General features: G+C 37.8%; 1 protein-coding gene across 5 annotated transcripts in view; it reads right to left on the bottom strand.

The window, feature by feature from the left end:
• Positions 1-729: 729 nt before the first annotated feature.
• slc4a11 (solute carrier family 4 member 11) overlaps positions 730-22,356 on the bottom strand; it is a 135,798-nt gene continuing 114,171 nt past the window's right edge. For all 5 annotated transcript variants that reach the window (XM_041972222.1, XM_041972224.1, XM_041972226.1 and 2 more), the window contains 12 exons: positions 21,830-21,914; positions 20,786-20,911; positions 19,539-19,652; positions 18,398-18,530; positions 15,663-15,736; positions 11,232-11,460; positions 10,704-10,810; positions 8,383-8,548; positions 4,917-5,090; positions 3,476-3,671; positions 2,170-2,339; positions 730-1,182 (listed from right to left, as the gene is read on the bottom strand). In XM_041972222.1, coding sequence (XP_041828156.1) covers positions 1,116-1,182; positions 2,170-2,339; positions 3,476-3,671; positions 4,917-5,090; positions 8,383-8,548; positions 10,704-10,810; positions 11,232-11,460; positions 15,663-15,736; positions 18,398-18,530; positions 19,539-19,652; positions 20,786-20,911; positions 21,830-21,914 — 1,641 coding nt within the window. In that variant the 3' untranslated portion in view covers positions 730-1,115. The remainder of the gene's footprint in view (positions 1,183-2,169; positions 2,340-3,475; positions 3,672-4,916; positions 5,091-8,382; positions 8,549-10,703; positions 10,811-11,231; positions 11,461-15,662; positions 15,737-18,397; positions 18,531-19,538; positions 19,653-20,785; positions 20,912-21,829; positions 21,915-22,356) is intronic.

Below are 22,356 nucleotides of genomic sequence, written 5' to 3'. Positions count from 1 at the left end.
TGACCAATAATATTTTTTATATATTGCCATCATAAATTCTATCATATTCATATAAGATAAAGACGTTACTATATGTTTTTGGTTTGTGCTGTCTCTCTAAATAATTACAAGATATACCCGTGGAATGTGTTTTTTTTCCGTTTTAATTCATCTAAAGACTTATTCCACCTCTAAAAATAAACTTTCTAAAGAGCTGGTGGAAAGCTAGATGAAGGACTGATTAGCGCTGTGTCTTTGACACACCCTCGAACACGCACACATCGTTTCGTCTGTGTGTTGAATACTGGCATTTGTTGGAATGGCTTACAAATTAAATATACATGTGCACAAAAAGTGGGAGCCACAGCTAAAAGGTGCAGGAATGTAAAGGTTGTAACACTGCACAGTGATAGATGTACTAACGGTAGAAGGCTTACTTTACAGTGGCCAAAATTCAGTGCTCTTAACTGACCCACTCCAGATTTTTTAAGTACTCAAACACAGTGTAAGTATGTCAAACTTACCCATAGAACTATGTAAAAACACAATATGAGTGCAAAGCTTCATAAAATGGTAATGTTCATACTTACATTGTGCCATTACACCTTCCTTTCGTATAACACAATGAACACTGGCAGCATTTTTATTACTTTTGTGAGTACTTGAAGCACTTACTCACAGGTAAAAACACACATGTACACACTGCAGTAAGGATATTGTAAAGTGCCACCATAAATGTGATGGGGGAACATGAAGGCATATAGCACTGAACAATCGGACAGGGTCAAACGAGGTGATACAGGGAGTTCTGGACGGTCCTGTTTTTTTTTTTTTTCTTTTTTATTCTTCCTGTAGAGCTTTCCCACTGAGAAGCGTTGTCAGTTCACGTTGGGTGAATATTCACCACAACTCTCATCTGTCTTCCTCACACACCTTCCCATGTTTCCAGTGCTTCACCGGTAAGAATGTACTTATCAGATACAAAAATCAAACAGTCAATATTTCACCTTTTTGCTTCCATATAGTTTTGCATTGAAAAATATGTTTTTGTTTGTCCTTTTCTATGTTTTTTTTTTCTTTTTTTAAATTCCAGACATCTCTCTTTTTTAGGATCCAGAGCTCGAGTCCTTCTGTAGCTACATGTGTTGGGCATCCATTATGTCCAAGTATTTGGCCTCAATGATATGAGGAAGCACGTTGTTCCTAAACACAGAACACACATAAATCATGTTATACCAGAAAACAGTAAGAAACATCAGATAAACATCAGCCAGATTTAATCAGCTTAGATTTATCAGCACCAACGAACAGGACGGCTCAGCATGGCAGTGTAGAGCTGGTTAAACTGCCCAAAGCATCCCTCAAAATGCAGTTTTGACTAACAAACAGCAAGTTGATACAGACAGCCTCCTTAAAATGATGCAACTAATTTACAACACTGTGAACAAACCTTTTCCTGCTACTGAAATAACAGCAGCAATAAAAGGATCTAATCAATTTAATGAATGAATGTTTACTCTTCTTCTTAATTATTATTAAAATAAAAGCAGACTACTAATGAATATGAATGGTTTCTTAAAAAGAAAACAACCCTAAAACTTTATAATTTACCTTTGAAGATGATAAGGTCATTTTTATTTGATTACTAAACTAAACTAAACTAAACTAAACTAAACTAAACTAAACTAAACTAAACCAGGTCTGAGCATGTTTCAGGGTACATCCTGCGGTACTGTGACTGAATGAAATGATCATGTATTGCACAAACTTAACTTAACAAATCTAGAAAAAACCTCTTGGCTAAAAAAGGTCACGTGTGTCAGAGACATGTAGAAAAATTAAAATAAGTTTTTTCACAAACACAAGTGATGAATTTTCTTGAACAGCAAAACTATCTGCTAATACTACGGTAACATGTTTACTGAGGCAGAACAGATGATCTGCAGCCCAGGACAAAACGCTTCCTTCTCAAACACAAGAACCTTTAGAATAAACTTCGTCTTCTTTATCCATCAGGAAAATGTCGTTTGTGTAGTTTTACACAACAGAAACGCCCATTTTCATCTGATCCAGGAAATCACGTTAATGTCTGAATACACACATGTGCATTTGTTAGCTGATCAATGTCACCTGGTTTGAAGCTCTTGAGAAATTCATTGTCCCCACACCCACACACACACACTGTGGTACCTGATTGGGATTAGGAGGATCATGACCAGAGGGAAGATCATCTTCATGTACGGTATTGGGTACATGCCAAACGTGCACAGCACCAGCAGCTGCATCATCTGCAGGAAGGTGAAGTAGTGGATCTTCCTCTGGGGCACTTTGCGGATGTAGTGGGTGGGCGGGTAAGACGTCTGCAGGAGGTGAGAGGATCAGGACAGATTAAAATACAATCTCCCCCCTGGCTCTTCCTCCTCGTCATCCTCAGGCCTCCTGCAGTCTTAAAGAAGTGACTCTAGGAAGCAGACGGCCCACACAACTCTAAGAACTGGACTCTGGGTGTTACATTACAGCCAGCGTTAAAAAAACAAACAAACAAACAAAAAAAAAAGATGGACAATCGAAAAATTTTGAATCTGAATTAGAATAAAAGTAAAATAATAATAATAATGACAAAAATAAAATTTTAAAACCTGGAAAAACTGATTTCACTGAAGCAAACATAATAAAGGAGAAACAAACCAACTCTGAAACAGATAAATAACAATGAAACTGACATGAGTCCTTCAATTTCAGCATTTATACTTTTAAGAGTAACTAAACTCTTTCATCTGTTTCCACTTAAAGTTGAAAAGCAGCTGTATAAACGCTAATATAATTCTGACTTACGTAGAATAAATTCCTACTTACATTTAGCCTGAATACCTCATTAAAGGCCTGAAGGTGAGGGAATCCGTTTGTACTCATGTTTTGGAGGAGAATTGTGAGGAGGTTTTAATCATTTGGGCCTGAACCACAGCGTCTGCGTACAGCTGTTCCTTCACTGAAGGTTTCCTCCATCATCAGATTAAACTGTTTTGCAGCATTTCCTCTTTTTACCATTTGGAGGCGCCAGTGTTTGACATACAGAGGGAAGCAGAACGCCTTGTTTTATCTCTTCACTGTGACAGAGGGAAGGTTAAATCGGACACTCGGGATAAGGGACTGGAGAAAAGAGATTTCTGGAAGGTTTTCTTTAAGGGGGAAATATTTAGTCAGTGTTTTACATTTTAATCTGACGGAAGGTGTTAAAAGGTTTGGGTTTAATTCTTTCTGGACTCTTGCTGTATGTGGCTTATATCTGACACCAGAAAGATCTTTTTCTGTCTGGATTTTCTGAACCAACCTGAAGGTTTTGCAAAGAGATTGAAACAAAAGCAAATTTGCATATGTTACATAACTCATGTGATTCTCCTGTAGCGAGCGCCCAGCGGACTGAGAGATCTGCTACATTTAATGTAGGACTAAATATCTGCATGAACTCACCTTCTTACACTAAACACTTCCTCACCTGCTCCTTCAAGAGGAGAGCCATGCGGTCACACATCTGGTTTCCGTCGATGGAGGTGAGGGCGATGTAGAGGAAGAGGCCGTACAGGACGGGTTTGGGGATCCATTGCAGGGGGACGGGCAGCAGCAGAAGAGAAACGCCAATGAAGATGTTGGCAGCCAGAGATGTCAGACGTGTCTCCTTTACCTGGACAATACTGAGGAGGAACGCACCGCATGCAAACACAAACAATAACACATGCAGAATGAATAGATGCTGCCAATCCCACAATTGTTTCCTACAAAGCAACAAACAACATATTTTCTGGGGTTTTCTTATCAGCATTGTTGCACATTTCCCATTAGAAATATTCAAAATTTTTCACCCAATTCCCTGAATTTAAAGGAGAAGAGGAGCAAAAGGAGCATTTTATATACTTTTCTTTGAAAAAGTTGAGACATATCATGAACAGACCATGACTCCTGTTTAAAGGGACAAAAACAAAAAACAAAGGTGTGTTTCTGCTTTCCAGAACAAAGCGTATTTCCCAGCTTATTTCAGAAATGTTGAATTAAAATGACGTCTGAACTGTTTAAAACTGATACAGCACCAAGTAAATGGAGTGATCTGTAATTATGGATGAAATTGTCTTCATCTACAATTTATTTTAATATAAAAGAGTAAATTAATCTTAAGTTTTTTTAATGGTCTGTCCCAACATGAATAAATCAGTCAGTTTTGTATCAAAGAACTTTAAATAAAAGAAAAAGATAATCCCTTTCCTAAAGATGCGGGCAATGTTGGCTGTTAGTTAGGAGCCATGATGCTAAACTGGATGTGTTGCTTTGTTCATATTTGACTTTAATAAACTTTATTGTTTCAGACATGTATTTTTTCATTTACTTATTTTTAAGTGTGCAGGGTTATAAAATGACTTCAGTGTCCACAGCTGAGCTGGTGGTGCCATTTTTATTTATTTTAATTTTGTTCTTACTCTTTAGTTTTTATTTTATGTTTTTGATTCAAATCTTTATATTTTATTTTTTATAATGCAGTTTAAATTGTTTCCAAGTTGGAAGAGATTTAAAATATTTTAAGCAGATCTTTAAAATGATTGTGTTGACAAATGTAGGAGGGGAAAAACTAAAATATTAATTTCCACACACAAATATACATTTACTATTAAGGACATAAAACTTCTCCATCCACTAACACACTTAACTACTTCAGCAATCCTGACATGTAAACTATATTTTTTAATGCTTGGGGCTAAAACGAAGCAGAAACTCCCTCACTTCTTCTATCCTCAGACGAAGTGGTTAGTTAGCGACACAGTGATCATGCAATCAAGACGGAGCAGGATAAGGTAGCCTGCACCATGAAATTAGAGTCGGCATGCGGTGAAGACGACCTTTAACTGAGCATCTGATTAGCCGTGGTGCTGAGAGGCTGGGTAACTCACGTTTCGTAGAGGTGCCCCCCCTCCACGCGCTGCTCCACAAAAGCCAGCTGGCGCACATGGAGGGTGGAGTGAGGGAAGGCGGCGTGCATCCAGGGCAACCCCAGCACCGACATCAGTATGTTAATGAGCCCAGAGAGCATCAGGTCCCAGTGATACGCCGTTCCCTTCAGCAACCTGAGGAGCAATGCAGCTGTTACATATAGTGGTAGAGTCAACGGCATCAGGGAGCACGACAGGATGAAACAACTCACCTGGAAGCACACGGAGAAAACAAACATCTACATATAAATAAGTAATACTTGTACCTGTGATCACTGACACACACTCATGTTTAGGAATACTTGCAAACACTGGCATCAAAATTTACTGTGACCTTCCACAAGTCCTACATTTATTTATTTTTTCTCTTCATGTTAGTGAAAGATCACTGCTGCACATCTGCACTGCTTTTCAGAGACAAAAGGGCAGCGTGAGCATGTGGAAATAAGTGTGTCTTTTGGAGGAGACTCAACCCACAACTGCAAATGTGCTGTTCTGTACGAGGACTTGTGTCTATGGACGACATTCTGTTAAGAAATATGAACATACTGGATCACCAGCCATGCATCCTGCTGACATGCCCTTGAATGTAACATTGGCACAACTGGATACTGTAAATCACACTGGTTGGGAGCTTCAGGGGACGAGTAATAAGTCTCACTGAGTGAAAGACAGTTCAATGGAAAAAGACGCCTTTATTCTATTTTCATCTGTTTCCCTACAGCCAGAGTGAACCTCATTTGGCTTCATTAATTTCAGTTAATATTCATTTTTGTAATCATAATTATTTAAATATGTAATTAAACAGAAATCCGGAGCAAGTGGAACAAAACATCTTAACTTAAGAGAAAAAACAAAAAAGCATGTAGAGCAGTGAGTAAAATGATCCTTCATATTTGTTTCCCTATAATTTTCTACAGTAAGTCCAAATAATTCACAGAAAAAAATATTTTTGTTTGTTTTAAACTTTTTAATCACATCTATTTGCACTCAAGTGAATTCTGCTTGGTTTGCAAAGAATATTTTGGATCTGTTTGATTCACGTTCAGCTTATCTAGAACAGAAGCGGGGCTTTTGGATGGCTGATGCACTGAACCGGCCCATCATTTACAACCTGTCAGTGGACATTAGGTTGAAGCTCTGGACTGAGGATTCTTCTGCTTCCTGACTGGGACAATTTGACTCAAACATCCAGATGTTTCTGGCCTCTTCATCTTGCATTTCAAAAGGTCCATGATGGTTTGCTGTTATGCCTAATTAATGAGTCGTGCTGAACTTGACAACAAGCTGTTGGATTAATTTGATTTGTATCAGGTGTGTTGGAGCAGGGAAACATCTAACACCTTCAGGACAACGTTCGTTGAGAACCAAAGTTTGAGATCCCTGGCTTAAAAAAAGGAGGCCACACTTCTATCTTCTTTTTTATTACCCAAATTTAACCAGTTTCTAGCGCCTCCTCCTGGTCAGGAGTGATATTTTGTGTATTTAGTTTCGTTATGGTCATGTGATTATAGAGAAATGAAATTTAAAGTGTAACTACACCCCCACTGCTGAATTAGAAAAATGCCTGCAAGGGTTGGGGAGGGCGGAGAGTGGGCGGGTCAGGATACACAGGCAGAAATGATTGACAGACAGCAGCTCAGCTCACTGGCAACATGCAAAGCGAGATTCACAAAGCAGCTACGCCACAAAGTGTCTTTGAGGTGGAAGACTTTCCCCTCCTGAATCTCCTTAGCTACACGTGAACCAGGTGGTCCTGAACGTATCAGACTGAGCCGTTAGCGCTGTTAGCTGCCTGTCAGCAGCTCCAGCAGCTCTGGAAAGCTGTGGAGACTCGCGGCAGTTTGTGGCAGCTGCAGGAAGTTGCTGCTGCTACGATTTGAGCTGCTGTCTGTCGCCAGATGAGGATCAGCAGGTAAAGAATAAAGTCCGGTGTTACTTTTACACCCCTCAAAAGCACAAAGCCGTCCCATTGCAGGAACATTTCATCAGAAACTCTGTGAAAGAAGAGAAGTCTGAAACTAGCAAATCTACACCAGATAAGTTCACATCCCTTCATATGTGTTGGTGGGCGTGGTTTTCTATGCCTGCAAGGTGAGGACCCGCCCACCTGCATCTGGAGGGAGGGGCTGCGAGGTTTTTACAATTTTCCCATGACGTAGATAACTTCTCTATGTAATGAAATACATATCCTGGTTTTACCCTGCAGAGGGCGTTATAAGCCATTTTTTACACACAAAGTCCCATTTTTAAAATAAATTAAAATAATACAAATTTAATCAACAGTATTTAATTTTCTTCACAATTAAACAATACTGGGTTGTTTACAGCTCAAAAAAGACATTTTTGAGCGCACACCCCCTTTAAACGACACAGACATTTCTGCCAACCTGTTTCAGTGGTTTTTCTACATCCTTTGGTGGCATTATCTCAAAGTATTATTTTAATCTTATATATTTAGTTTAGAAAATTATTTTAGTTGCAACATAATAAGTGGAAATCCGACCTTGCCTGTGCATTGACCCTAATGGCTTTCTATAAATATAAATTCATAAGTTTGCCTGGCTGTCAAAACACATGTGTTGTGCAGAGGACAACCCAAAAGGAGTTTTGACTAATAAGTGTTAAAGAGACAAACAGCTGCATCAGTATTAACATATGGACAAAAGTGTAAATAAATGATCTTGAAAAGTGTTTTATTTCTGTATATTGTCCTTCAACAAAGCTGCCTCTAACACACTTTGAGCCAAAGATATCCGACTGTCAGCCCAAAACCAATAACAAGGAAATAAAAAAGCTGCTGACTCACTGTTAATGTTGATGAATGATAGTTAAAAGTCATGTTTTTATGTTCAATCAGATAATTTAGTTAATAAAAACTAAATTTAACCAGTGACCAGTCAACAACCAGTAAACCAGCTGTTCTCCTGCTGGAAACTGCGATGTTATTAACAGGACAAACTAAGTGGTGATAAAACCGCAGTTTTATTGACGTGTATTCATCACTTCATCATAACTTTGTAAACAGCTAGAACTGCTGACTGAACCAAATAATCACTCAGGCACAGGAACCACAGTGAAGGTAGGCGGTGTTTAAAAATTTGAGCGGGTCAGCCCAGTGTTCGTTGGGAGTTTTATGGACCAGTCAGACCAATAAATATAATATGTATTGGCCCATCGGGAAAATGCCCGGCATGCCTGGTGGACAGTCCGTCCCTGCTTGCCAGAGTCTGTTTTCTACATCTTTTCTTTTTATTTCTCTTCTATCATTTTTTTATTTTAATGTATTGTTTCTTCTTTTCCCCCTTTGTCTTCTACACAATTGCACTGTAAATTTAGTCCCATTTTGCAATAAAAAAAAGTAATTTTCTTTATAGTTGGTTTTGTGTATGTGTGTATGAATTATAATATACACATGATCCTCTACCTGTTCTCTGGAGCGTTGGTCAGTGAGACGACAATATTCTGGTCGATGAAGATGAGGAGAGCCAGGAGGAAGCCCAGCCCCATGGCGCTGACGATGTTCATGGCTGACAGCCGCTCAAATGGAGCCACGTTGAAGATGGGCCGGTCATGAACCTTAAACACTGGAACTGCTCCAAAGGAAGAACACAAACACAATTAGATCATTTTCTTTTCTTTTTATCTAAATTTGAACGTTTCTCTTTTGGGTTTCATAAACTTTATTAGCAATAAGTTTTTCTCTCTGATCAGACTCTATCATCATATATCGGACCGTCTCTCATCACTATACACACATCACATGTTCTCTAAGAGTGATTTTATTTTATTTGTTCTTTCCCAAGTGCTTCATACCTAATTTAGTATGGTATTATTTTTAATGTGGTTTAATTTTTAGAAAATGACAATACAATAGTGGATCTATTATCCTAAGACTTATTGTTCCTGGAGGCAAAGGAACCAAAAACTGGCCAGGCACTTAAATTCAGCTTCACTTGGTTTGGCACTCGTCCCCGTGTCATCCCTGGAGAACAGCTGCTGCCTTGGCAACAATGAATGGAGACTCAAAATGATGCTGCATCATCGAGAATATAGCAGAAAATCTTCAGCATGTTTTGGTCTGTACCTTGATTAAAGAACATGAAAAGACAATGACGGCACCACATATGTGAGACCTCACTGTTATAGAAATAAACAGGTTAGTGTTGTTCATGTCTAAACTGTCCTGCACTGTCACAAAAAGACATGCAGGTATAAGCAGTAACCAGCATTTAAGAAACATTACGGATTAGGTTTTTAACTTATTTTGTCTCCATAAACATGTTTGGGGATATCAATTTGTCCTTTATGGTGATAGAATGAAGTGGAAACAGAACTTGGTTTACACCTGAGTTAATAAAAACTAAAAAAGATTAACTATAATCCATATGCCTTTTGAGTGTCTTTGGTATAAATTTGTAACTCAGTGTGGCTCACAGATTAATCACAGGGAGGCTGGAAGGCAGAGGGTTGATGGTTTGGTCCCTGTCTACACCTGTCACCCCATCCTTGACCAAGTAAATGAACCCCATTTGCTTCTGATGGAGGCCAGAACCTTGCATTACATCCCTGCTTCCATTAGCATGTTTATGTGTGTGCATGGATAAAAAAAAAACACATTTAACTCCAACATTCATTAATAAAACTTCCTGAAACGGCTTCAGCTTTGATTTTGGCCTCTGTTTAATACATCATGCATAGCCTGAAGTCAGCTATTGTTTATAATCTATAGCTGAATGTTATAAAGGGCTTCAGTTCCTCAAAAACTAAGCTGATTAAATTCTATTTAGCAGGAAAGATAATTATCAGTAGCTATAAATGCTGTTCAGTCAGTTTTTATTTGTCTTTGATCAAACGCTTCAGAACAAGAGTAGCACCAAATCCAAGTCAGTGTAATATTTATTTATGCATTACATTTATTCATGGACATTTATTTGATTTTAGTTTTAATTCATTTACTCAAGTAGACCTGAAAAAGTATCTACAACAAAACAGTAAAACATCAATGGCATCACAGCCCTCACAGAAGTTAACCAATAGCTTTGCTGGAATTACACTCAGATGCAGGATTGTTCACTAACCAGGTCCCACTGTGACACCCTTCATCTCAGACAACTAAGCTCTCCGGTTGTAATAACATCTACTAAAACTGTAGTTACAGGTTAATACAAGCCTGTCTCCAAAAAGGTTATCTATGATGTGAACATTAGCTTGAGTTCCTCAAGCTAATCAAAAAAAGACAGATGCAAAGTGGAAAGCTGATTTTTCTGTGTAAATTGTGGATGGTGCGACCTTTGGGATAAAGGGGGAGAATGACCATCTGGCTAGTTAACAGCTCAGTTTTAACAAAAACAGCATCTGTGATGGAATGAGCTGAAAAAATGTGCACCTGCACATCTGTGAGGGCGCCGAAACAATGACAAAGACCAGATATGGAGCAACATATGCTGCAATTTCATCAAGACAAAGAGTGTCTGACATCCTGGATGAAAATGATCTAAATGTTCCCCCAAAAAAACCTTTTTGTTTGGTTTTTCTTAATGTGACCTGCATCCAATTCAGAATGAGATTATTCTTTAAAAGAAAGTTTCTGCTCCAGAAAGATCAGATCCTCTGCAGATGTTACCCCACCCTTTTGGTTAAGGGGTTGTTGACATAGACTGGTTGAACTGTATACTTTTATTTTACATGAAGCTCTTATTTCCCCTCTGCTGTTAAATATCCAGTGAAGTAACAAATGATACTAACGTTCAATGTCACTGAAAAGGTAGGAGCCGATGAAGGAGAACAGGAGCACTGAGATCGGCAGGGCGCAGTCCGACAGCACCTCTCTCACTTTGGCATGCAGGAACGGACTGAGAGACAGAAACAGAGGGAGAGAAGAGAAGGAAGTGAGCAGGGAGACACAAATAACAGGAATACAATTAACGTGGACAAGACAAGGACAATGGCTGCAATCCTGACACTGCTCAAGTACCTTACTCCGCCTCTTGCTTACACAATCGAATGGAGCTTTGAGGTTGATTTGATTACTGAGGGCAATCAGAAGTAGGATAGTAATGCTTATTAAATCACAGGCTGAAACTGAAGCTTTGAAGGAAAAGTGAGCTTTTTAAGAGCCGCCTGGAAAGTTGCTGTAAGCCATGTCACTCCTGACAGTCCTTAGACTCAAGGCCCTACTCAGCAGTATTCATCCTAGCAGGCAGAGCTCCCATCTAAACATGATTTAAAGGTCTCCAGTGATTTATCCTCCAAGTGCTGCAGCACTGCACGTACCTCCTTTTGAATTGGTAGAGAGTATAGCCCATCCATAACGTCCCGAGCATGAGCAGGAGGCAGAGGACGGGCCTTTCTCGAGTGCACTGGATAAAAGATTCAGGGAGGGCATTGAGCCCCAGACTGGCCACCACCTCACTCTTGTTTCCTCCCAACAGATCTCCACCCTGAGGAAAGCTCTCTATGCTTCTGTTTTCCAGCGTTGGTGAATGGTAGTACCTGTGAAAGACTGAAATCCCATCCAGTGTTTAGTTGGAATAAACCTTAATTTTCTGAAGAAAATCTATGTTATTCAACAAATAAATACACTTTTCAATCTAACAATGAAATGATCCTGGTTAGGAGGGGTGTTTGTTCAGCAAATTCTGTGTCAGGTCTGCAGTAGGTGAAGGTTTATACATCAAGACTAGGTTGAATGCTACTTAAAGCTTTAAAACAGAAGCTAATTTCTATCAGTTTTGCTGCTTTTGTGGGATTAAATGACAAGCTGAAACACAGAAAATACTACAAATTCACTGAAATGTGACAGCTAAAACATTAAACCCAAATTTTATAATTAATCGCACTGACACTGAACTTTTTTTAGGTCTTAATAAGATCCAATAAAAAAACCATGGCGGCACTAACACAGAGTAACACTGACTATGAATGTTTCCGTAACTGGGTCAAAGGAAGAGGTTCCTTATTCTACATCTTAGAGATCAATAAATGTTCTGTGGACTATTAATTAATAGGTGAGTAGGAAAAGTTTACATAGCAGAAGGAGAGTTTAGTGTTTTACCTTAAAAAGCCCTCTATCAGAGCTCTTGTTTTGTTACGGTATTTGTAATCTGTAAACATTTCCCAAATGAATTCATGGTATCATTTCTTTATTTGAAGTCATCTTCTTCTATAGTCCCATTTTCCAAATAAAAGGTGGGGAACATTATGGCTGACAATTTGCCATGTAAAACTTATATCCATCTCTTATTTTCTACAAAGCATTCTGTTAATTTTAAATAATCTCACTCAGAAGGACGGCTGGGTGTGGATCAGTGGTCTGGACGGTCAAACTGCAGCTGACTGTACTGGCATGGTCAGTGGTTTAGGTTTTGGTCTTCCTCTCTTCCTTTTGATCTCTTCTTCCCCACTCACCAGAGTTTCCCAGTTGACTTCCTCTTTGCTCCTCATCCCTAATTAGCCCACCTGCTTCCATTTCTCTTCATCACTTTGCTCAGTGTTTACACTCTTTGGTTTCCACTGCTTAGTTCCTTTATCTATGCACCATCCAGTCAAATCTTAGTTTTCTGAGTTTTTTTCCGTCTTGTTACCAGCCTGTTTTGATTCATGTTTTATTCTTAGATTCCCTGCAGCAGCAGAGTCTGTGGTTTTGTTGTGTGTTAATGAGAACAATTTTGTTTCCTTACGTGACTTTGTTCTGTCTGCTGCCTACATATGAGCTTTACAATAATTAGGCTTGTTAGGGTCAAGTTTAATTGTCCTATGCATGTTAGCACGCGTGGGGGTTATCAACACTGATGAAAAGTTGGAGACATATCAGAGGGACAGCACATTCCTGGATAAAAAATAATCTTGATCACGGGTTTATCAGCATGTTTAAATAAAAAAACGGTACAGATTTTTTGAAGGCTACTTGTGGAGTGCCTCAAGGTTCAGTGCTGGGCCCTAAACCTTTTATTTTTTACATAAATTATTGATGTAATGCGTCTAAGATATAACAATTGATTTTATTTACAGATAGCTCTGAAAAAGTCTAAATAAATGTGAAAACTGATTATAAATGCTCTCCGAAGTCTCATGTAAACAATGTAAAAGATAAAAATATCCTAAAACCATTTCAAATGACATAAAATTAAAGATATATTTAATAAAAATCATTATACGAGCTCCAGTGCTCCTTAATAGTTCCATAAATGACCTGCTGTGTGGAGATTTGGGGAAGCACATATAAAACACATTTTAATCCAGTTTGCATGCTGCAGAGGGAAAACTAGAAGAATTATCTGCAGATCAGTTATGAACCAACCAAGAGAATAAGAATCAAACTCCATCCTGAAAATTTTATAATCCAGCTGAGCTTAGTGCTGCATTGATAATGTATAAAGTACAGAAATCTCTTCCAAGTTTGATCCAGAGTTTGTTTAATTTAGAGAAAAGGAATATTAACTCAGAAGAAAAGGCTTATTTAAGACAGCAAGTGCATGGGTAAACCAAATTATAGATGTATATCTGTTTGAGGGATAAACTTGTAGATTAAGTGTGATGAGGAATTAAGATTAGATTTATCATTATTTAAACTGAGAATAATAAAAAAAAAACTGGTGGTAAACAAATACAAAAGTGAGGTACGAAACAGTTTAATCTCCATAAAGAGTTCTTCCTTATACTGCATTTCTTTTATTGTATGTAAAAGAGTGTGAGTGTAATAGGCTGTGGCTTCAGCCTACACTTTTATTAGTCAACGATGTTTTTCTTCAAATTAAATAAAATTCTTGACTGATAATATTTTTTTATATGGCCTTTATTGTGGTTGTTTTGAAGGAAATTTTAAATGACCAAAATAAATAAATACCCCTAAATAAATAAAAATAAATCAGACAAAACGATACCAAAAGTCTCTCTACATGCTTCGTTAAAACATAAAGGAGCTCTAACAAGGAAGGGCGTATCCAATCAGGTAAGTAAGTGCATGAAAAAATAATGATAATTTAAAAACAGCCAAATATTGTGTTGGAAAAAAAGGATGTTGGACTATAAAGTGTGTATGATGTGCAGGCACTAACACTGCACATAATGTAGGTGTAAACCAGAATTGTACATTTGCAGAGTAGGAGTGCAGAGTCAGGTCAGTAAAACATTTACTGCATGAAAAATATGTACAATGGCTCACGTAATGTGAGTGTAAAGGGGTACACACACACATGCACAGCTGCAGTGTAACATTAGAGCAAGTGCTTAAACTGTGTCCACTGCAAAGCTGAGTAAAATCATGTAAATAACATTTTGCTGAGATGGCTGAGCTCTTGTTGCTGCTGCCATCTTGAAGTGCAACTGTTAGATAAATTAGAGGTAAATAGAAAGTCTAAGGGCTTAAGTTGAAATCTCTGTGCAAACACTGCTTTGACTACTACTTCAAAAAGAAGAAGGTCATCATTCTGTCTCATAAAAGTAGAAATAACTCATGTCATCCCTTTTGATTGAGACCTTGTGACATAACCTGCCGACAACTGCCTCATACACCCTCCTCTACATGGAGAAAGTTAAAGAGCAGGCAAAGTAGCACCGGAGACGGGATACACACACAAAATGTATTCGTTAGTGTTACTGGAAAATTTTTTGGATGAAAAGCGTCAACAAAATGGCATAGGTTAATGTTATGGTAATGGCACATAAGCTCAGAGCGTATTTTACAAATGGCCTCTGAAAATTGAACTCCTGCACTGGCAATCTCCAAAACAGGACTAAATCACATTTTAAATAAATTGCATTCTGCTATCATCAACCCATTTTCGTGAAATTAAATTGTGTAAAGTATTTACGGCAAACTTGGATGAGGTGGAGAGAAACGCTGGGGTGGTTACGATACGGCTGCTGTCTGGTGGAGAAAGTTTGAATATAGTTTCTCTCACAGACTTCTGATTCAAGGAAGAGAAGCCACACTAACAAAAGACATTATTTATGTCTCCCCAAAACTTTTCTCACTCTTTGTCCAGAAAATGCTCATTTATTCAAATCCAATGCTCGACAAACCCAGAACAAGGACTGCTCACACTAAATTAGTTAACTAATCTGTCATCTGGGTTCTGATTGTTGGGTATATTTTTTGTCAGCGAATTAACAATAACTCATTAGTCTTGGATACTTATAAATTATATGGAGCATAATAATATTTAATATTAAAATGTCTGCTAATTAATAAGGACTAGATTTTCAGAGATGCCTCTGTAGATGACTGCAAAAGAAGAACAATGTCAGTGGGGAAACTATTTGACAGATTTTAATTAAAATGACTAAATGATTAGTTGTATAGATCTTATGACTCTTTGTAAAAAAAAAAAAAAAAAAAAAAATCAGGTCATGCCAGCTGAAATTAGCAGGAAGCTCACTTCAATAATAACATTAGAAAATCACTAATAATATAGTTTAGTGCATCTAGTAATGTATTTATCTTAATATTTCAGGCGTTTAAAAAGTGATATTTTAATTGAACTCAGACCTCTGCTTGTGATGGATGAGACAGCAAGCGTGTTGTATGTTTGTATGTGTGTGTGTGTGTACTGGTTTTGATTAGTCAGAGTTGGGTATGACCCTTTGATTTTAATAGCCAGAAAATGGCAGCGAGAAGCAGCAGTAGCTGAGCGGTGCTTTCAAGCCAGGCAAAACTGCAGGAACAAAGAAAAGACACATCCATCATTTGTGTCTAGAACTTACTTTTGACTGTGCCTTTCACAGCATCAACCACAAATGCAATGGATATGAACAGGGCGATGACCTCCTCTGTCGACCTAAAAAACACATCACAGAAGTGACAATCAAACTAAATCAAATTAAAGATAAAATCTATATAAAGAATAAGGTACACGTGTGTGTGAGTGTGTGTGTGTACTGTATTTGACCTAAAACATCAGTGAGAAGAGGATGAATCGTAAGGAAAAAAAAAAAACAAAAAACAAAAAGCGATTTTATCTATTAAAAATGATTAACACCTTTGTTTTTATCATCTATATATTTGTGCAATGACCTTTAAACATCCGAGTTATAACAGTGGTATAACAGAGGGTGTGCCCTCTAAACCAAAATGACTTAATTATTTGCACGAGTCACATGCCTCTGTCTGTTCACGCTGATCTCCGTCAACACTCAACTCCATGCTGACATGGTAATGGAAACAAGTCAGGATTCGTAGGGGGCCACAGTTATCTGTGTGCATGTCCACAACCATTTATAATCGTCGCATTAGACACAACTAGAATCAGACCCGCAGGCAGATACGCTGGGGTTCCAGCAGACCAACACGGGTTATTTAAATTCATATTTTCAAATAGAGTTTAAATTACTCCAGAGATGATTAAAATAGGCTGCATTCTTGCCTTTTTCACTTCATGTTTCTGCAATATTTCTCTTGTTAAATGTATCTGTGTCCAAGTGGCATTTGCAGAGCAGAATCATACAAAACTGAAAGACTCACAATGGATTCAGTTGATTCAGCCTGCAAACAGCTCTCACACCCACAACAAAGATTTTACAATTGTTCTGTTAATCTTTTAAAAAATTTAACAAGTATTTTGAGCTTCTGTTGTGACGGCCAAGATCTGGTGCATCGACTTGGCTGAAATCAAGTGGAAGTTACTGGACCTATTTAAACGATGCACACTCTTGTGTTGTGTTGGTTTCATAAATGTTAGTCCGTATCACTGAAAAGGTGACAACCTTTTTAAGGAAACATTGGAAAAGGAAACCATAATAAAAGTACTCCTACATCCAGACCTTTGTAGCAGAGAGGCCAGACAGAAGCTATTCCTCACTAAAACGTAGATGACAGTCTGCAGAGAATTTGGCAAAAAAAAAAAGTACCTTGATGACAACCCTCTGATCTGACTTCCTGTCACCGAGACTGGGATGCTTTTTAAGAAAGGGGGAATGATGGATGCAGAAACCAGAGAACTAAGAAAATCTTTTTCATATTACTCAAGATCTTATACTACGACGCGCACACACACAAAAACTAAAACGCTGCACTTTCCTGGGAATTAATAAACAATTTTTTTTATTTCATTTTCCATTTTAAATGTCAACAAGACACCACTCTGACCATATCGCAAGAAAACTCTGAACGTCTTCGAGGGACTGAGCCAGAATCTGAAGAAAACAAACAAACAAACAAAACAAAACGGTAAAGGATATCTAGAGAGACCTGACATGGCCGTGCACCGACACTTCTCATTTTATCTGGTTGAATGTGATTATTATATATAGTTGTAAAATCCTTAACAAATATTAAAGTCTTTTAGATTGAACACATCTATGAGACACTCTAAAAAAAGGTGTAATCTGAATAAGAAAATAAAACCAAAATTAAAGTTAAATTTGACAACAATTTTAAGTTACACATCACAAAACTTCAGATCAGAAAAATCTGAAAAAATCCTTTTTCAAGTCTTTGGTTGACCCTGTTCCAACCTCCCTGAGCGATGCTGCTGGTAAGAAACATGAGAAAAGCTTTTAAAATGTTATTTTTGTATTACTTTTTAATAAAAATAGAGCTTAAATGATTAGTGATTACATTCTTTTTAAGTATTTACCTTACTTATCTGTTTAAGAACACTCTTTGCATGGCTAAATCTATAAAATTCATGACATATGAAGGTATCAGCTCCTTGTAGCCTCCCCTTACAGACAACTAGGGATATAAATTAATACCCCCCAACCTGCCACATGCATGTAAAAATGAATATTGGTGGCTATAAATGAAAACTTACTGGCCAGTTCAGCAGGTAATGAATGAGGCAAATTATTCTGGCTATTTTTCCAGGCAGTGCTGTCTCTACATTGCTCATGAATGCTATTCCATGATGTATCAGATTGCTTAGAGAGTAGCTGAAGTAAACAGGCAGCCAAGGTGCAGCTGAATGAGGAGCAAAGATTAAAAGTGATGTGTTGGAGGAAGAACTGATGTTAAGAACAAGAAAAGACAGGAGGCAGAGGAGGTTGTCGATGATAAAAGAGGAGGTAAGACAATTTAAACATTTTAAGTACTAAAAAAATCTACTAAGCTTAAGTTAAAAGCCGATCGTTTCAAATGCGTTCCTCAGTGGAAAAGTGAGCATTGAGACGGTTGCTGTTTGGCATTTTAATAAAAAAATTTGAATAAAAACAAGTTAAAGAATTTAACTCGACTCTTTAGATTGACACTAGAAAGGAAACCAGGAGGGAACATTTCCAGCTCTGGATCTGGGTAAAAAGCTTTTCTGTGGAGTGACAGTGATTTTTTTTTCTACAAATACGCTCTGGAACATACAACTTAAAATATCTAACTGTTTCACAGAGAGGGAGGCAAGCCAGCAGATAAAAGCATGTGTAAGAACTGATTTAATAAACTGGATTGTACTGGAATGAAAACAATAAAATGCAGTCAATTTGAATGTGCATTTGTATCTAAGAATTACCTTTTGAAGAGCTTCATTAGCAGGCTGACATTGAAGATCCCTCCAAGGATGAGAAAGAGGCAATTCCACAAACCAATGCAGGCATAGAAAGCTGGGAAATCCAGGTTGTAGTCGTCACAGATTCCTCGGATCACTGTGAGAAAGGTTGCACAAATACATGTCATCTGCTTGTGAGATCAAATTACAGAAATATGGGGATGAAATCATTGAATCCCTGACAAGTCACAATTCAATCAGTGTTGTCCGAGTGTTGGCCAATCAATAAACAAACGCACCAATAAGGAAGAGTATTGATCATCTTTATGCACTCTCGGAAGCTTTTAGAATTTCGTACAATAATAAAGACCAGGAAAAACTTTATTACAGATTATATATTGCAGAAAGACAAACACACACAGCCTCACAAAAAGGGGAAAAATGCATTTTATTCAAACATATAAAGAACAAAAGAATTGGGTTAAGCAAAATCATAACTATTTAGCTGTAATGTCGAGCAGATTTCTTTACAGATGAGTTACATCTTTACAAACAAGCTATTGTTCTACTCAGACAGGCTGCTAAAACTGTGCTACAATTATCCCCATGAGAATGTGCCGAGCACATTTCTAACCTATTTACTTCAAAGATCATCGCACCACAAAGCCAGCAAACAACCTTGGTATTAAAACTACATCTTGGCATCAAAGTCTCTGCTTTTCTTCATCACTGTGCAATTCTGAAGCTTACAGCCTTCAAGAGCATTTAAATTCCAAACAACAAAACACTGCTGCTGGGCAGAAAAAACATACAGTTTATGTGCTGTGACTTTCTCAACTGAATAAAAGTTTATGTGTTCCTGTCTGCAATGAGCAAGTGAAACCACTTCTTACATAACATCAGTCAGTGACAAGTTAAAAATCCTGCTTCACCCCCTCATTACAAGTTTTTAACATCTTTTTTACTCAGGCATTGCTGTTCTGGTAAAAGAGGGAGCAGATGTATATGTGAGAGTTTTCAGCTCTACATGGCTGGATGCTTACTTTTCTTGATTTTTGGTGTAATCTTCTTAGTACTCCCCCACCCCTCCCCCCAAAGACTCCTATTGAAACTGGGTGTCAGCAGGAACTTTGTGGTCAGGCTGAATTAAAGAGGGAAAGCCTACCGCTGATGAAGATAGCAAGAGGAGCTGTGGTGAGAGGAATCACTAAAGGAGAGCCGGCGAACAATGAGTAGATGACCCCTCCGATGCTCTGGCCAATGATAGTTTTCCTAACATCTGCGCAGGGAGGAGACACACACACACACACACACAGATAAGCTTGTGGTCCTGATTAATATACATGAATGCCTGCTGGGTTAATTTGTAACTTAAATCTATTATCAGTGCATGCAGTGTTTTCAGGTTGAAATATGTTTTGTTATGTTTACTACTACCACCATCACCACTTTCATCATCAAATAATAAAAGCAGAAAAGACACGAGAAATTACGCAAACATAGAAAAAAATCCTTGGCAAGTAGATGTGAGAGGATATGTGAGCCTAATTTGATTTTAACTTTTTGTTTGTGCATTTTGGAGATGTTAAATGATAACAGAGGGTCAGTTTATATAAGATTTGTCCTTTTTCTGCACCTTTTTCCTTCTTGTATTTTGATTCTTTTTTTTTTTTTTTTTGTGGTTTTGTTCCAAGAATGAATAAAATAAAGTTAAACTAAACTTAAATAAACAAACCAAAATGAGAAGATATATGATTTAGAAGGATGAAAGAAACACACACAAAAAATCATGATGGAAGAATTACAAACCTGGTGTTAATTGAGGGAGGTGGAAAAACAAAATAAAATAAAAGAATTAAGTAAAAGAAAAGAAATGAGACTCTACACACACATGCAGTGATGGCTAACAGAAGCATTAGCTAATTGTGACTCTTGGGCCTACTTTAACTATTTTCATTTTATGGTGTATTTAATGAGTATTTTAGTTTTCTATCACATAAACCAAGCTATGAAGTAGGCGGTGAAGAAAAACGGCTTTAAAGATGGAAATGTTTCAGAACATTGCTGTGTTAAAACAAGAAATGGACTCACAGCCCAGCTATAAGCTGCACTGACACAAATGTTATTGTGTGCAGACATATTGAATATATTAACATTAAAACATCCCAGGACTGTGCATTTATTCAAATGTCTAATGGACAAAAAAAAGACTATTCAAATGGTCAAAAATATACATTTCATCTCTTTAAAGATCACAATATCAACTTTACTCTTGATAAATTATGTTAATTTATTAAAGTAAGTTATGTTTTTACCCAACAAATAAAAGAACAAAAAAGAATAAAAAAGTACTTTCTCCTTCAAAGTTTGAGAAAAGTGTTCTCGTGTCTACATTTGGGTGCATGCTCATACCGATCTCGCCACGGGTGCTCTCATCATTGAGGGAGCCAAAAGCAATTGCAGGGAGGAGGATGGCAATGTAGAGGAAGATGGCTGTGGTCATGTACTTCAGCAGGGTTTTATTACTGCCAACTATACCTGAGGGGAGACAGACACAAACACATGAGTCATATGCAGCTCATAATGAAGCGGAGGAGGTTCAGCACTTTAATTTAAAAATGACAAAAACATTAGCAGAATTCATCGTTCAGTAAGTAACTCTGCGTCGGGTGAAATGACTTAAACTACTAACTGCCCCTTTAAAAACACAAGTCATTTGTTTTGGTTTTGTGTAATCCATCATTTTGTAAGAGCAGTTACCAAAATGATGGATAACTCATTCTGGAATAAAACACTTTAATTGGGCTCTAATGTGATCACAATGATTCTGGTTCTGTGACCTTCATAAGATGGTCATTATCTGATGAAACTCACATGTCAGAATTATCTTAATTCTGTTACAGCCCAATGAATGCAGTTAGAGATTATAAAAAGAGCATGAAAGGGAGGCTGAAAGGGTTCATTTAGCTAGAAAACTAGTTTTTCATTCTGGTCCTTGTCTTTGGTAATTTATTTTTTAATTAAAAAGATCCACTGAATGCACTAAACTAACTATTTTTAGCATTTTTTACTGTTAAAAAAAATAAAAACCAGGGGTCAAATTGCATGTGCTCATTTATTTGTCTGCAGACAGAAATCCCTTCGCACATTTGAAGAGAAATTGTGATTTGATGACTCAATAAAACTGCCAGCCTACTGCGACAGAGATAGCAATGTATGGAGCAATGCCTGTGGTAGATGACTTGGGAAATTACAATAATAGTGGACATAAGGAAACATATGGGAGCAGTGAGACAGTCGCTTTAGCGAGATGCGAGACCCTGGTTGTGACACAGTTGCAGCACAGATGTATGTGAGGCACAGGTTGAAAGATAAATGAGGAGCTGCCAGCGGCACCCCGGTGAGAAATAATAAGGAAGATGATTCACTTTTACTACAAGTCCATGTCCAGCCTACCATCTGTGAAGTCAGAGGGGTAGAAAGGCAGTCTGCGGCACAAGTCCTCATAAATCCCCCGGCCGGCTTTGAAGAAGTCTTGACACTGTGAGGAGAAGGAAAAAGGTTAGATTCTCTACAAGGTCATATGGAAACGAGATCCAAATTCTGTCACCTAATGTAAAGGCAAGAACAAGACACACCTAATCATTTTGGGGTTTCGACTGTTAACCTGCAGGGTGCTTTGCAAACTGTCACCGATATTTTAACCACTTCATGAGGAAGTTACATCGACTGGGAGAGATGTAAAGATGGTGCTACCTCAGCACCAGGGGTGGAGCTAGAGGGGGTGGGGGGGGCAGGGTAGCTCTGGCCACCTCTGAAATCTGATTGGACACCTCAGGTGATTGACAGGTCTCGGGAGGAAAAGGGCAAAAATGTTTTTTTCCAGACACACATGGATCACTACACCAGTCTGAAGTAGATTTTAAAGTAGTTTCCTTAAAAGATTAAAAACAACTTCAGTGAGGAAACCGCTTAAAAATAAT

Source organism: Melanotaenia boesemani, chromosome 20 (genome assembly GCF_017639745.1).
Source record: "Melanotaenia boesemani isolate fMelBoe1 chromosome 20, fMelBoe1.pri, whole genome shotgun sequence".
NCBI lineage: Eukaryota > Metazoa > Chordata > Actinopteri > Atheriniformes > Melanotaeniidae > Melanotaenia > Melanotaenia boesemani.
Note: the sequence above shows the minus strand (reverse complement) of the source record. Positions and strands in the feature narration are given on the sequence as shown.